Source organism: Physcomitrium patens, chromosome 6 (genome assembly GCF_059467195.1).
Source record: "Physcomitrium patens ecotype Gransden chromosome 6, ASM5946719v1, whole genome shotgun sequence".
In the NCBI taxonomy this organism is placed as follows: Eukaryota; Viridiplantae; Streptophyta; class Bryopsida; order Funariales; family Funariaceae; genus Physcomitrium; species Physcomitrium patens.
The window spans coordinates 14,788,861-14,800,971 of NC_143415.1; the positions used below are offsets into that span (position 1 = coordinate 14,788,861).

The following is a 12,111-nucleotide window of genomic DNA, read 5'->3' on the forward strand; positions in this document are numbered from 1 at the left end:
AAGGTAGAAGAGATGCACAAGTCTGAGGATAGATTGTCCAAGGAAATTGCCGAAGCCAGGCAAGAAGCTTCAGAGGCTCGCAAACTATCCACTGGGCTTGAGGAGGAGATGAAGAAGGTGGGGAAACTGACATGTTCTCAAGTGGGCCTCCTGAAAGTTTTCAATATCTACAAGGTCAGAGCCGCAGAAGCTGATGACGTATCCGAGAGATTAAGCAAGGAGGAGAAGCAGATGAAGTTGAAGAATAATTCTGTGAAGAAACTCACAAAAGTCTTTGAACGCACCAATGCTGTTGAAGCTCGAGACTTTTCTCGCACGCTCGAAGATCAAAACAAGAAATTGCAGGGCAAGACGGAGGAGCAGAAAATCTTAAGGGAATATTAGGAAACTGCTAGAAGCAGAGCTTGTGAAGCTGAGTCTCTCTCGACAAGACTGGAAGAAACGACTAGGACGGATAAGGACATGCACGAAAATGAGACGAGATTGTCTATGGAACTCGCAGAGACAAAGAAAAAAGGCTAAGGAGGCTCACAAGCTGTCTGCCAAAGTAGAGGAGATGATTGAGAAATCAAAGGGTAAGACCAAACAGCAAAGGGAACTGGGAGAAGAATTGGAGTCCGTCAGAAACAAAGCCTCTGAAGCCGACTCTCTTTCACCTAGACTTGAAGAGGAGATCATGAAGATTGAGAGCGGTCGCGAAAAACTCTCTGAGAAGGCGTCTGAGGTGATCGAAAAGGATGACATACCGGAAAGGCAAACTGATCGCTTCGCTGAATTGAGCTTCAAGCTGAGAACCTTGCGTAGGAACCGAGACCTAGCCAGAAAAGAGGCAAAGACTCTTGGATACAATGATGAAGGTTACGTGACCAGGATTGAGGCTTATAAGACCAAGATCAGTCAACAAGAATCCCGAATCGAGGAACTAGAGAGAAAGGCCTTGATTTTGGAGGAGGAGCTCCACAACTTGGGTGTGACGGATGCGGGCCACAAGCGCGTTATTGAGGAACGTGAGAGGGGTGCTATGAAGAAGGATCAAGAATGGAAGAATTCGAGCAATCGATGAAAGACCAAGGATGTGATAGAAAACGAGCGACTAACAGTTCCAAGTCGGTACCTGAGGGTGCTTCATGAAGCAAGTCTTCCATGAGCAAATCCTGTGCAGGGATTGACGGCGGTGCGACATCCTGTAAATCTCCCGTCCGCAAATCCTGCAGGGGAAAATCCTCCCCAAAGCAATACTGCGAGTCAATTTGCTGAGAGTACCACTTCACGGGGGGAGATGCTTCCGGAAACACCCACATTGTTGCCGAAACAGCCGCAGTGCTTCGTTTTACACAACGTTGAGAGTCTGGCCATCCGCTTGTGAACTCGGTGCTACATTAGCAAAACACTTTCTCTGCTCTGTCACAAGTTTCACTGATGATGAATTTAAAGAAGTATGAAGGTGAGTGAAATGTAAGTAAAAAAACAAATGGAATAGTCAGTGAAGAACTTTTCTTTTAAAAAAGCGTTTTTGCAGTGAAATACTTCATACTGATCAAAATATCATACTAATCAACAATTCTATCCTGTACCGATAGCTACAAAATCTAAGAATGTATATAAAAAAGTGCAGAAAAAGTAAGTCAACAAAAGTGAGTAAAAATCCAACATGCCACAAGCGCATGGCATTTAAGAGTAGATGAATATTCCATTTGGAACCCCTCGCAAACTAGTTGGGGCTCTGGGATTCTACTAAGCGAAGGATGCACCAATGCGGACATGGCTCCTTTTTTTTTTTTTTTTTTTTCATAGAACTAACAGTGCTGAGCTAGACCTAAAAGGCTGGCAGTAATCTCGAGGTGGAGGCAACCATAGTTGTAAGAGAAGCCGAATCTTGTGTAACAACAAATGATTCACACTAAACCTGATTGCATATGTGAGGATGAAACATTGGAGGTGAAGCAAAAAATTCGAAAGCGAAAGTTTTGAAGAAACTTCTAATTTGGAGACTTTCGTTACACTGAAATAATAATAATAATAATGATGCATCATTATATCATGGTCTTATGTATGAACAACTTCACTGCACAAGCCGAAATACAGGCAGTTTGGTGCCAAGTGTTGGAAAAAAACTGTCCTCTTTCTCTGCTGGTTACATTACGTGCGTCAGCTGGTCAAGTGGCAACCAAAGCACGCCGTCCCTCAATGCTTGCATCCACGATCGAGCTACAATATTTACATCATAGGAGGTATGGCAGGTTTTTCTATATTGGCGCCTTTTCTGTCGCTGAACCCAAAATTTTCAAAAACACCCTGAAGCCAGAGATGACATCACAGTATTTAGCCAGATGTTATACTTGAAAAAAAATACACATCTAACTTGAAGTCTGCCATTCTGATCAAAACGAACAGTGAATAGTCTTGAGCTATCAAAAAGATCGGCGATAAAAAAGTGGTATAAAAACGTTCATTTGGGCGAAGAAGGTAAAACGATACTCACAGTATCATCTTTAACTCCGTAAGCAACACAATAGTGTGCCTGCAACAAATATTTCACAAACATGTCCATACACCCCTCAGTCCACAGATGAGCAACCCCGGTGCTATGATAAACCGCTACAGTGAAATCATTCTACAAAACAAAAACCAAAAACGAAAGCAAACCAAAAGAAGAAAAACGAGAGAGCTATGAACCAACATGATACTGTTCACAAAAAGTCTTAATTACTTCACAACTTTAGAAGAATTCGAAAAGCTTGCACACCTGTACTGCATTTCAGCTGGTATCTGTCATTGGACGTGAACAGCTCTAAAAAAGGCACAACCTCCAATCTTCTCAAGAAATGGTATTACGATAAAGATCTAGTGAAGGGACACCAAAACATGAACACGAAATAAACATGAATTACCTGCATAATGTTCCATTCCTCAAATTCATCAAAGATCTCAAGGCGCTCAATCCTGTGTGTTTTCCCGACACCCAACCACGATTATAAAACAATCAGTGTGAAGGATCTAGAAGAATAGTTCTCATCTGCCAGTCTAAAATTCAGATATTCATGTCACTAATCAGAATATTATGACAGCAATTAGAAAAGAACCTGTAGTTGAACAGCTTATGTATCAGAACAAGGATTTGGGTGAAAAAAGCAGAGGAGCATCATACCTTCCTCGATCGATGGGGTCCAATTGCTGATGGTATATGGCATCCATATCCATAGCAAGTGCTCTCTACAGCTTCGACAAAAGTTATGACCATTAGCTATATGATAGGGACGAGCGAATTCAGCTTTTCAACAAGAACATGCTTATACGCAGATGTGGATATACCCAGAAGAGTTCTTGAACCCCAACATACTGAGCTCCTGCAGGTCCCATACAGTACTTGTACGATTCAACGCTCTTGATATGATATACGCTACTGAATGACTTGGGAAGCTTAAAAGACCAACCTGCCATCCAAGGTCGGTGAACCTTCTCTCCTTTGACTCTAGCGTTGGAGTATCATGAAGTCCTAATAGAGGGCAGCCCCGGCTCTGCAAGGCCAACACAAACCACATTGTAAATCAAAACTAGCAAAATTAGAATAACCTTATTAATATCTAATAGGAGTAGGATCTTCCCAAGCGCAAGTAAAAGAGTAACATGACACTGATGCAAGATGTTTACAAAGAACAGATCATAATGATACCTCCAAGTTTCTTAACATCTGCTGACCAAAAGCATCATCTGGGTGTATCTGCACACCCACGTTACCTGAATCTTTCAGAAACAGAAAATCCTATGTCAAATGACGAGGGCACGTGACCACTAATCATTCACCACATGTGAAGTTACTCTAGCAATGAATTGGATAATCCCTGAAAACTGCTATGGCTAGATCTGCAACAATGAAATCCACTCGAAAACCTACTGCTATAAAACTGGCGCTTAAATATCAATTATCAATTGGCATACAATGCTATATGTGAACTAGAGGAGTGGTATCATATTATAATTGAACAACCAACAAAGATGTGAGGTAAGGAGGACCTATCGCTTTTAAGCTTCTATTGCAGTGCAAATGCTCCATAAAATTCTACAAAAAGAGAACCGGAGCGAGCACAACCTGCTCATAAGTAACAAATGCTGCTGTTTCAAACTTTTCCGCACACCATTTTACGACTTGACGGCTAACAGTTGGTTCAAGGTAGATGAGTACACACTCCGCGAGTATCAACGTCGGCAACCTACACATCACTCTCGAAATGATTAAAATATTCGACGATTGACCGTGGATAAAGGTTATTACGCAGGTACTGAACAGCACGACAACAATAACACCTTGAAACTCAAATATGTATCCGAGAAAGATGGCTGACACATACGCCTGTATCTCACATCCCGCGAAAGTCCAACGAAAACCCAGCGAACAGTGCAGAGGTGGAATAGAAGAAAGGTTATAAGGTAGGTTCATGAGCAAGATCTAGCTATTATAAGAATAGAAAAGGAAATGAAAAGTTCATGCTTAGCAGCGGATCAGATATCAAGAATCTTAGAAATACCCAAGCAAGTTCTCACTTGGCATCCAGCTGTGCTTTGGTAAAAGCGTCGTCCAAAGTTTTCAAATCCCTCAAGTCACAAGGTAAGAGGCTGTAATGTTCGCTAACGATCTCCCCTTTACCTGCATGTAAAAGAGTCGATTCACAATCATGTTCTGGACGTAGTACAATGCAAGTGCATGAAAATAACAAACGCATAAGAATGATCATGTATGTAAATTGTGCACGCATTATAAACACAGAGATAAATTAGCACAAATGAGTAAATACCTGGATCAATTTCAGGCTTTGTAGGTCCCAGTTTAGAAACTAAAACCTCTTTAGTAGCTATCAACATTGTTTTCTTCTTTGTCACCTGAAAATACCACACCATTGACATAACCCAGCCTCAATGACAACACTTACACAAAATGGTAAATCAATGACACCTAAAAGTAATACATGGAACAAAAGTACCTCTGCGAAGTCCACCTCCACGAACTTGTGTACAGATTGCTCTTCCACCTGAACACGCACCGTGCAATCTGTCACTAATTCGTTCTTTTACTTGACTAAAGTAATGAGATCATTTCGTAGGGCTGCTGAATAATAATAAAAACAAGTGAGCTTGTAAGAACCACATGGTTCGATTGGCTCAATTACAAATGTAACTCATTTGAGCCACTCAAACCTTCGATTACACCTTGAAACCTATTGAAATGAGAACATTGATGAACATGAGCATTACCACTAGCTGAAAGAAAGTGGTATCAAAGCCTGCACCAAGAGAAAGAATCTGTTTCTTTTGAGGTAATCCACTACCATTTGGAATGCCGGAATCCAAGAATTGCTTTAATAGCATTCGCATAGTGGCCCATCGAGCGTAATAACCTTGTCCACAATATCAACTATTTCAGTATCCTGTACAGAAGCGACAGAAACACTCAAATTCTGAAACCCTCATTCCCAAATTTAAGTTATAATTATGAAAAAATCAGGGAACAATAAAATTATAGTTTCTGTCTTCTTAACAGAATATTCAGCAGCACAACCTTTGACAAAATGCAGACGGAATAACACCATAAGTAGGGCTTATCACAGCATATAGGATTACCATTGAAGGCGTTCCAGAAGTCTACATGTATAGAACCAAATGTGCAAGTGGCAACATACAGGTCAAATGTAGATACATACCACGGTTGATTAAAGGGGCTCGCTTGATAGACCGCCTCACAAACATATGGACAAAATCGTCATGTATGTAACCCTTAGTCACGCATGACCTACACCAACCACAATTGCACGGATTTCAAAGATTTGTTAGATGACGCGGATCACGATGGACGCATTGCCGCATTCTACATGTAAACCTTAAGGGTAGAGACAGTACGTATAAAACCACAAATTCTCTAAAGACCACAGTACGTGTTGTCACTGCAAGTACAGTAAAGTCAGACTCAACTAACATCACGAGAATGTGAGTTGCCATGACAAAAGAAATCATATAAACTGCTGATGAAAAGAATTGAACCATTCGGCCGATTCAATACACCCATGGATACGCCCATCTCAATCACATACACTGAACTACTTCAGAATTAATTTTCTATACCAACACTCACGCAAAACAACCGGAAAAAGCAGAAATAAATAACAAACCCATCCTCAAATCTCAAAATCATGCCAACGACACAATTGAGGAAAATTAAATTACGAGCTAGAATAAAATCAGAAGAATCAAGTGAAAGACAGAATTAAAAAACAAAGTAGCAAAAGGGGGGGAACCCTAAATAGGGATCATGAAACCCACAATTTACTGGCCGTGGCATCGTCGTTGGTGGCCTGCACAGCCACAGTGCTACTCGCGCGTGGTGCCCCCATCAAACTACGCTCGTCCATCGCCCCCAGGACTGCACAACAGCGATCGGAGGCTCAAGATACAATGGTCGATTTAACGATTACACACACCGCGAGGTTTACCGCTGCGAACAACGCCGAAAATATGCCTTACAACAAAGCAAATGAATTACAACAGAGCCTTCGCAAGCTAATGACTCGGGCTCGTCGTCGACCTCCGTTCTTTATACTCTCGGTAATAGGTTACCCGCTCCTACCCCCGCATTGTCAGAATTCGTTTGGAAACACTGCGAGAGGAACATTCGCCGACGAATGAAAATCATCCCGAGTTCGTACTGGAGGACAATTCCAATTTGGAATCGGTCGCGGACAGGTTCTGTTGTGTCGCCGTGAAATCCGACATAAACTTCATCATCCATACATTAATACATACATTAATACTTCCATCCATCCATCCCCGTGGTTCTTATCTATTGCATGGGGACCTCCATCAGAAATTCAATTTGTGCTTTTATAGTTCCAAAGTAAATTAAACTAGAGTTAATTAAAGTTAATTAGACCTCCAACTACAGTCTTCTGTTCTTATTTTCTCAAGTTATCCTTACAACATAAACTTGACATCGTCTATACATAAAACCACAAATCTAAACCTTATTCCATCAAGGGGGTCTCAAATGTTTCGGGAGCAATAACTAGTGATTAGAGTACTGTACACTGAATAATTAGGATTTGCATTCGTTATAGCAAAGATGGGGAAGCTAGTGGCGGAAACTATGGAGATTGGACTCATAATCACTGCAATTGTTGTTATTGTTTTCGACGTCACTATGTGGTGTTACACATCTACAATCCGGGGGTATCAGTTCACGACCTTTGTCGGCGCTAGAATCGGCGACATTCTGGGTATGTTCGTGTTGTATTCCATGCCCGTCATTGTTTTGACGATCATCGCCACAGCTTATTTAGCAATCAAGCAGCAGTATCCATCAGACCTTCGCGCGTCGTGGTTTCGACGCTTTTGTAGGTTACTGTGGACTCGCCCGTTGGTGGTGAACGAATTCCTGGGCGTTTTAAACGGTTTCGATCTTCTTGTCATCCTTAGCACCATTTTCGTGGTTCTGTGGATGGTTTTGAATGAGCTTTTGCCTCAACTTCGTTCGCTGCATGGTAATCCTATGGCGGGTTTGTTGAAGTGGAAGCCCATAGGGGTTGTATTGGGACGAGTGGCCGTTTTGCCCATTTCCCTGTTGCTCATTCCCGTCTCGCGATCGTCACCAATTCTACGCGCAATTGACATCCCCTTTGAGCAAGCGGTGAAGTATCATATATGGTTGGGGCACCTGACTATGGCTATGCTTTTGGGACATGTGAGCATCTTCATTGGAATCTTTGCCTATAAACACCATATGGTGAAATTGGTCACATGGCCACCTACGGGAGTCTCATACCTAGCTGGATTAATTGCTTTCGTTGCTGGATCACTCATGTGGATCACAGCTCTCCCTCTCATACGAAGACGTTTTTTCAATGCATTTTACTATACGCACCAATTGTATATACTATTTTTCGCGTTTCTGGTGTATCATGTCGGGGTGACGACGGCAGGATACTACATCGGTGGTGTGTTTCTCTATCTGCTTGACAGATTCTTCCGGGTTCATCAATCCAGGAAGAAGATGCTGATTTCAAGTGCAAAGATTCTTTCGAATGACGTCGTGGAGTTAAAGATCCCAAAACTACCGTCTATGGAGCACAGTGCTTTGAGCTTCATATTTATCAACATTCCGAGTATATCACCTCTTGAATGGCACCCATTCAGCGTGGCGTCAAGTCCTTTGGATGAGACAGCAATCACCCTTTACGTAAAGCCTTTCGGCATCACTAGCTGGACCCAACACTTGCACACCTTGGTCACAAGATCGACGAAGAAGAATGGGTCCGGGTGCCCATTTGCCCAAAAGTTTTCCATGGAAGGTCCTTACGGACATGAATCCAATTTTTTCTTGCGGTATAAGACATTGCTTCTTGTAGCAGGTGGAATCGGTATCACACCCTTTTTGGCCATGATTTCGGATATTTTGCATCGCTATGAAGCGGCACACACATATTTGCCACAGCATGTCCATTTCACTTGGATTGTGCCAACATCCGCAGACCTCCACATTCTGCAACAGCTGGCGCCAACATCCATTTTTCCTCAGTTACAGTCCAGCAATCTCACGATTGTGGTGGATGTTTATGTGACCAGAGACAATGCAATTCGTCCTGAGTTTGAACCAAGCTTATCAGTTGCCAGAAACTCAGCTGATGTGGAACCCTCATTGGTAGAAACTATGTCCATTAGACACAATCTACACATGGCATGTCTCATTCTCGGCACAGTTCTAATTTCCATCACCTTGTTTGCGATCCTACAACACCATGCCCTCAAAAGACAAAAGAATGGATTTGGAGAAAAAATTCCTTCATGGATACAGGCGAGTCTCTTCTTCTGTAGTTTGGCGATTGGAATAGGTGGAATGGGAGGATTTCTCATCACATGTTGGAGTAAAACATTCCGCTACAAAAGAAATTCAAGTGCGAGTGTCGTGAGCAATGAGACAGAGTTTCAATTGCAGGAAAATGTACTATATCAACCTCATCAGTTCCCAGGTTGCGATGATCTGGAATTGGGTGCTCGGACACTTTGCCACCAATCTTACACGACCTTACGTAAAGGTCGGCCAATTCTTTCAGAAGTTCTTGATGCAGTACTTGAAAGATATACGAATGAGAATGTTGGAGTGTTAGCTTCAGGCCCAGAGAGCCTTCAGCGAGACGTTGCGAATATGTGCCGCAACCACTCCTCAAACAATTACGCTACAGCCCAGATCTTGAACTACCATTCTGTTAGCTTCAGGTTGTAGAGGCATCATGTAATAAGACATCGTGTGGACATGTGAATATTTAGAAAGCACTTCTGAATTGCACTTGTGGTTTTTCTCAATATGATCTATCATAAACTCCCCATCAAAAGTGAGAGATGCTTAATTTGTGCATCACTCTGAGAAAATCCTAGAACTGTAATGTGTGGAACACATATTTTGATTGTGTAAATTAATGTTTGTAGAGAGTGAATAATTTAAATTTGATTCTGAAAGATTTGCATTAGTTAGTTGGAATTTCCGTAGAATAGGGCTTGCTGGCAGGGATTGCATGAGGTTGGTGAATCGGCAGAAGGGGTAGCATGATCTGTCACGCCTCACCCGCCACTTGGCAGGACTCGCGGAACTCATTTCCTTATTAGTTGCTCCTTCGCCAACATCCATGTGTTCACTGCATGAATGAAGATGCTTTTCTGCAAATGGATCCTCGACTCATGGGATGGTGACCATGGAAGGAAAAGCACATTCCTCGATGGGACGTTGTCTCATTCTGAAGGTTTCTGAAACTCTTTGCAGGGTTTATAGTTCTACCAAGTTTCGTTGCAGCATTAGTCCTGTAAGTGTAAGAGTTGCGAGATTTAGATGACCTCGTGATTGAGATAATTCTGCGAAGAAGGGTCTTTGTTGTAGATGTGGTTTGGGAATCATTATTGACAAGAATTGCTGAGAGAAGATTTTAGTCAGTTAATGACACTTTTGAGTTTCAAGGGCTTTTGAGGTCAATTTTGGGTCTCTGGACGTTTAAAATATTATTTCACCCGATTGGAGCCCTGTTTTAAATCACTGTTAATTGAGAAGCTCTTACAATGGCAGCAGTAGCTCGGGCGACGAGGACTCGGATGATGCTGATTTGTGCAGCCAGACAGCACAACAATGTTGCAGGGTTTCGAACTGTTACTCAAGCTCTGTATGACCGAGGGCAGATTACCTCCAGTTCAAGTGTATTTTCAGCAGGAAAGTCTTGGCAGAATTTGGGTGTGATATATCCAGCATGGTGCCGCGACACAGTATCAGGTATGGTACTTGTCAATACTTTTACTCTGAAAAGAAGTGTTCTCAAATATATGTTGTAGTACATGCTTGCGATTTAATGTGACCAGATCAAGATCGTCAAATGTTTCGCAAGTTGCGAGACAATAGATTCAAAGACATAATTCATGTAAATATGCTTGAGAACTCGTTGCATAGTCACGGGAAGAACGAAATCATGTGAATTTAGGGTTGTTGCGTACACTGCGTTGTGATGTGATTTAAGTTGGTGTATACCAAGGTTCGAGAGGATTCGGTCATAGATGTGGTCTGTGCATGTGTCGTATAAATAAAAAGTCTCGCAGTCAGGCAATGGAGCTCATGCAGATAATCTAATTGATCATTCCCAGGAAGACTGTTTGGTTGTTTGATTACCCGTTTAATTTTTCTATTTTATCTTGCGCTAGCTCCATACTGAATCAGGTTTCTGATGTGATCACACCATTGTTGAAAAATGAATTTCATTGATTAAATCTCAGTTAATTTCTTTGAACATACTCCTGCTAAATGTGTGAGAATTCTAGGCGATTGGACCATTGAAAGGAGATTTTTGCAGGATATTCTCGAGGCTATACCACCAAAGACCAACCCGACAGTGCTGATGACGTGACAGGAGCTGTCAAGACCACAACATCGTCAGGGGATATTGGTGAAGAGATGCATGTTGATACGTGGGTGAGAGACGAACTGGAGGAGCCCGAGGGTGGACCAGAGCCCGGAGTGAAGGAGAAAGCCAAGCAAGCTATGGGTGCATTTGGGGAGAAAATAAAGGATGCAGGCAAGGCAATTACAGACTCCACAGACAACGAGACGGTGGAAAAAGTAGGGGAAACCGTGAAAGGAGCTGGCGACACCGTGAGAGAGAAAGGGAGTAACAAAACAAGCTTAGGGAAGGAAGATGTTGTCACCTCTTAACCCATTCGGTATCTTTACCTTCAGGCACTTTGTTTCTTAGTTGCCTCACACAGTTCAAGTGTATTGAAGTAATCGTGTGTTCATGCGGGTCGGACCTTACATGCTGGTTGTAGAACGAATTGGGTAGCTGCAGAAGAGTAAATGAGTACTCTTTACGGACAGTTCATGGGAGTCACACTCTGAAATATAAATATGTTTATCACTTTCCTTATTTCCTCAAATTGTGAGCATTGCAATGCATGCAGAAGTCGGAGAGGGCATGCTGATTAATGCTCCTCGCAAACATTTTTCAGCTGAAATAAATCAAAGACCTGATCTTCCCAATTTCAAAACCCATCGTACTCCATGATAGCACTCCCTTGATTCCTACGTTAATTTTGATATCCGAAAACGGTTCTGATGCTTGCCTTGTAGATGCTAATTCTAAAGGTCCTGTTCAAGGGAGTATTATTCAAAACAGTTTCCTTCTTTTCGATAAAGTCTAGCAGACCCCGCAAAGACGACAAGCGACACTGACAAAAATGCCGTGGTGTGCGGAAACTAAAAGTTTTCTTCCTGCGTTGGTTCAGGAAACAGAACATCTGCGCTTATTGATAATTTAAATATTGATATTCAACGTAATATCTCGTTGAAGAGGCGGTGGCATAGTTGGCTAGCGCGACGGTCTCACAGTTACGAGAAATTCTGGAACCGAGAGTCCGAATGTCTCTCGGCCCAGTAGGCTGTGCATCTGCTTAAACAGCGATGAAGATTTTAATGTTAATTCCCAGACAAATGATAACTCCATCATAGACTTCTATTAAGGACGTCAAATAAATGAATGCAATTTTAGTAGAGAATGTCAACACAAAATTATTAAAAGTTAGAAAGTCATAAGGTCTACC

The 12,111-nt window shown here is 42.1% G+C and overlaps 3 protein-coding genes across 7 annotated transcripts; 2 read left to right on the top strand and 1 right to left on the bottom strand.

Moving 5' to 3' along the window:
• Positions 1-2,008: 2,008 nt before the first annotated feature.
• On the bottom strand, positions 2,009-6,514 carry LOC112283989 (leucine carboxyl methyltransferase 1 homolog). 2 transcript variants are annotated; one of them, XM_024523426.3, is made up of 13 exons: positions 6,313-6,514; positions 5,697-5,785; positions 5,251-5,393; positions 4,980-5,027; positions 4,794-4,878; positions 4,543-4,645; positions 4,091-4,211; positions 3,674-3,721; positions 3,435-3,518; positions 3,149-3,213; positions 2,892-2,943; positions 2,483-2,521; positions 2,009-2,295 (listed from the first exon to the last, which is right to left on the bottom strand). In XM_024523426.3, exons 1-13 carry the CDS (start codon positions 6,399-6,401, stop codon positions 2,218-2,220), a joined length of 1,044 nt encoding a protein of 347 aa, XP_024379194.1. In that variant the 5' UTR covers positions 6,402-6,514; the 3' UTR covers positions 2,009-2,217. The 2 variants fall into 2 exon arrangements, with proteins under 2 accessions (XP_024379194.1, XP_024379195.1); XM_024523427.3 differs by having other exon boundaries at positions 5,251-5,423.
• Positions 6,515-7,108: 594 nt separating this feature from the next.
• LOC141044366 (ferric reduction oxidase 6-like) lies at positions 7,109-9,265 on the top strand. The gene has a single exon (XM_073534530.2). The coding sequence runs from the start codon at positions 7,109-7,111 to the stop codon at positions 9,263-9,265; it is 2,157 nt and encodes a 718-aa protein (XP_073390631.1).
• Positions 9,266-9,533: 268 nt separating this feature from the next.
• On the top strand, positions 9,534-11,448 carry LOC112283332 (uncharacterized). 4 transcript variants are annotated; one of them, XM_073534531.2, is made up of 3 exons: positions 9,534-9,779; positions 10,097-10,297; positions 10,869-11,448. In XM_073534531.2, exons 1-3 carry the CDS (start codon positions 9,683-9,685, stop codon positions 11,225-11,227), a joined length of 657 nt encoding a protein of 218 aa, XP_073390632.1. In that variant the 5' UTR covers positions 9,534-9,682; the 3' UTR covers positions 11,228-11,448. The 4 variants fall into 4 exon arrangements, with proteins under 4 accessions (XP_073390632.1, XP_024377671.2, XP_024377670.2 ...); XM_024521903.3 differs by having other exon boundaries at positions 10,100-10,297; XM_024521902.3 differs by having other exon boundaries at positions 9,663-9,839; positions 10,100-10,297.
• The last annotated feature ends 663 nt before the right edge of the window (positions 11,449-12,111 follow it).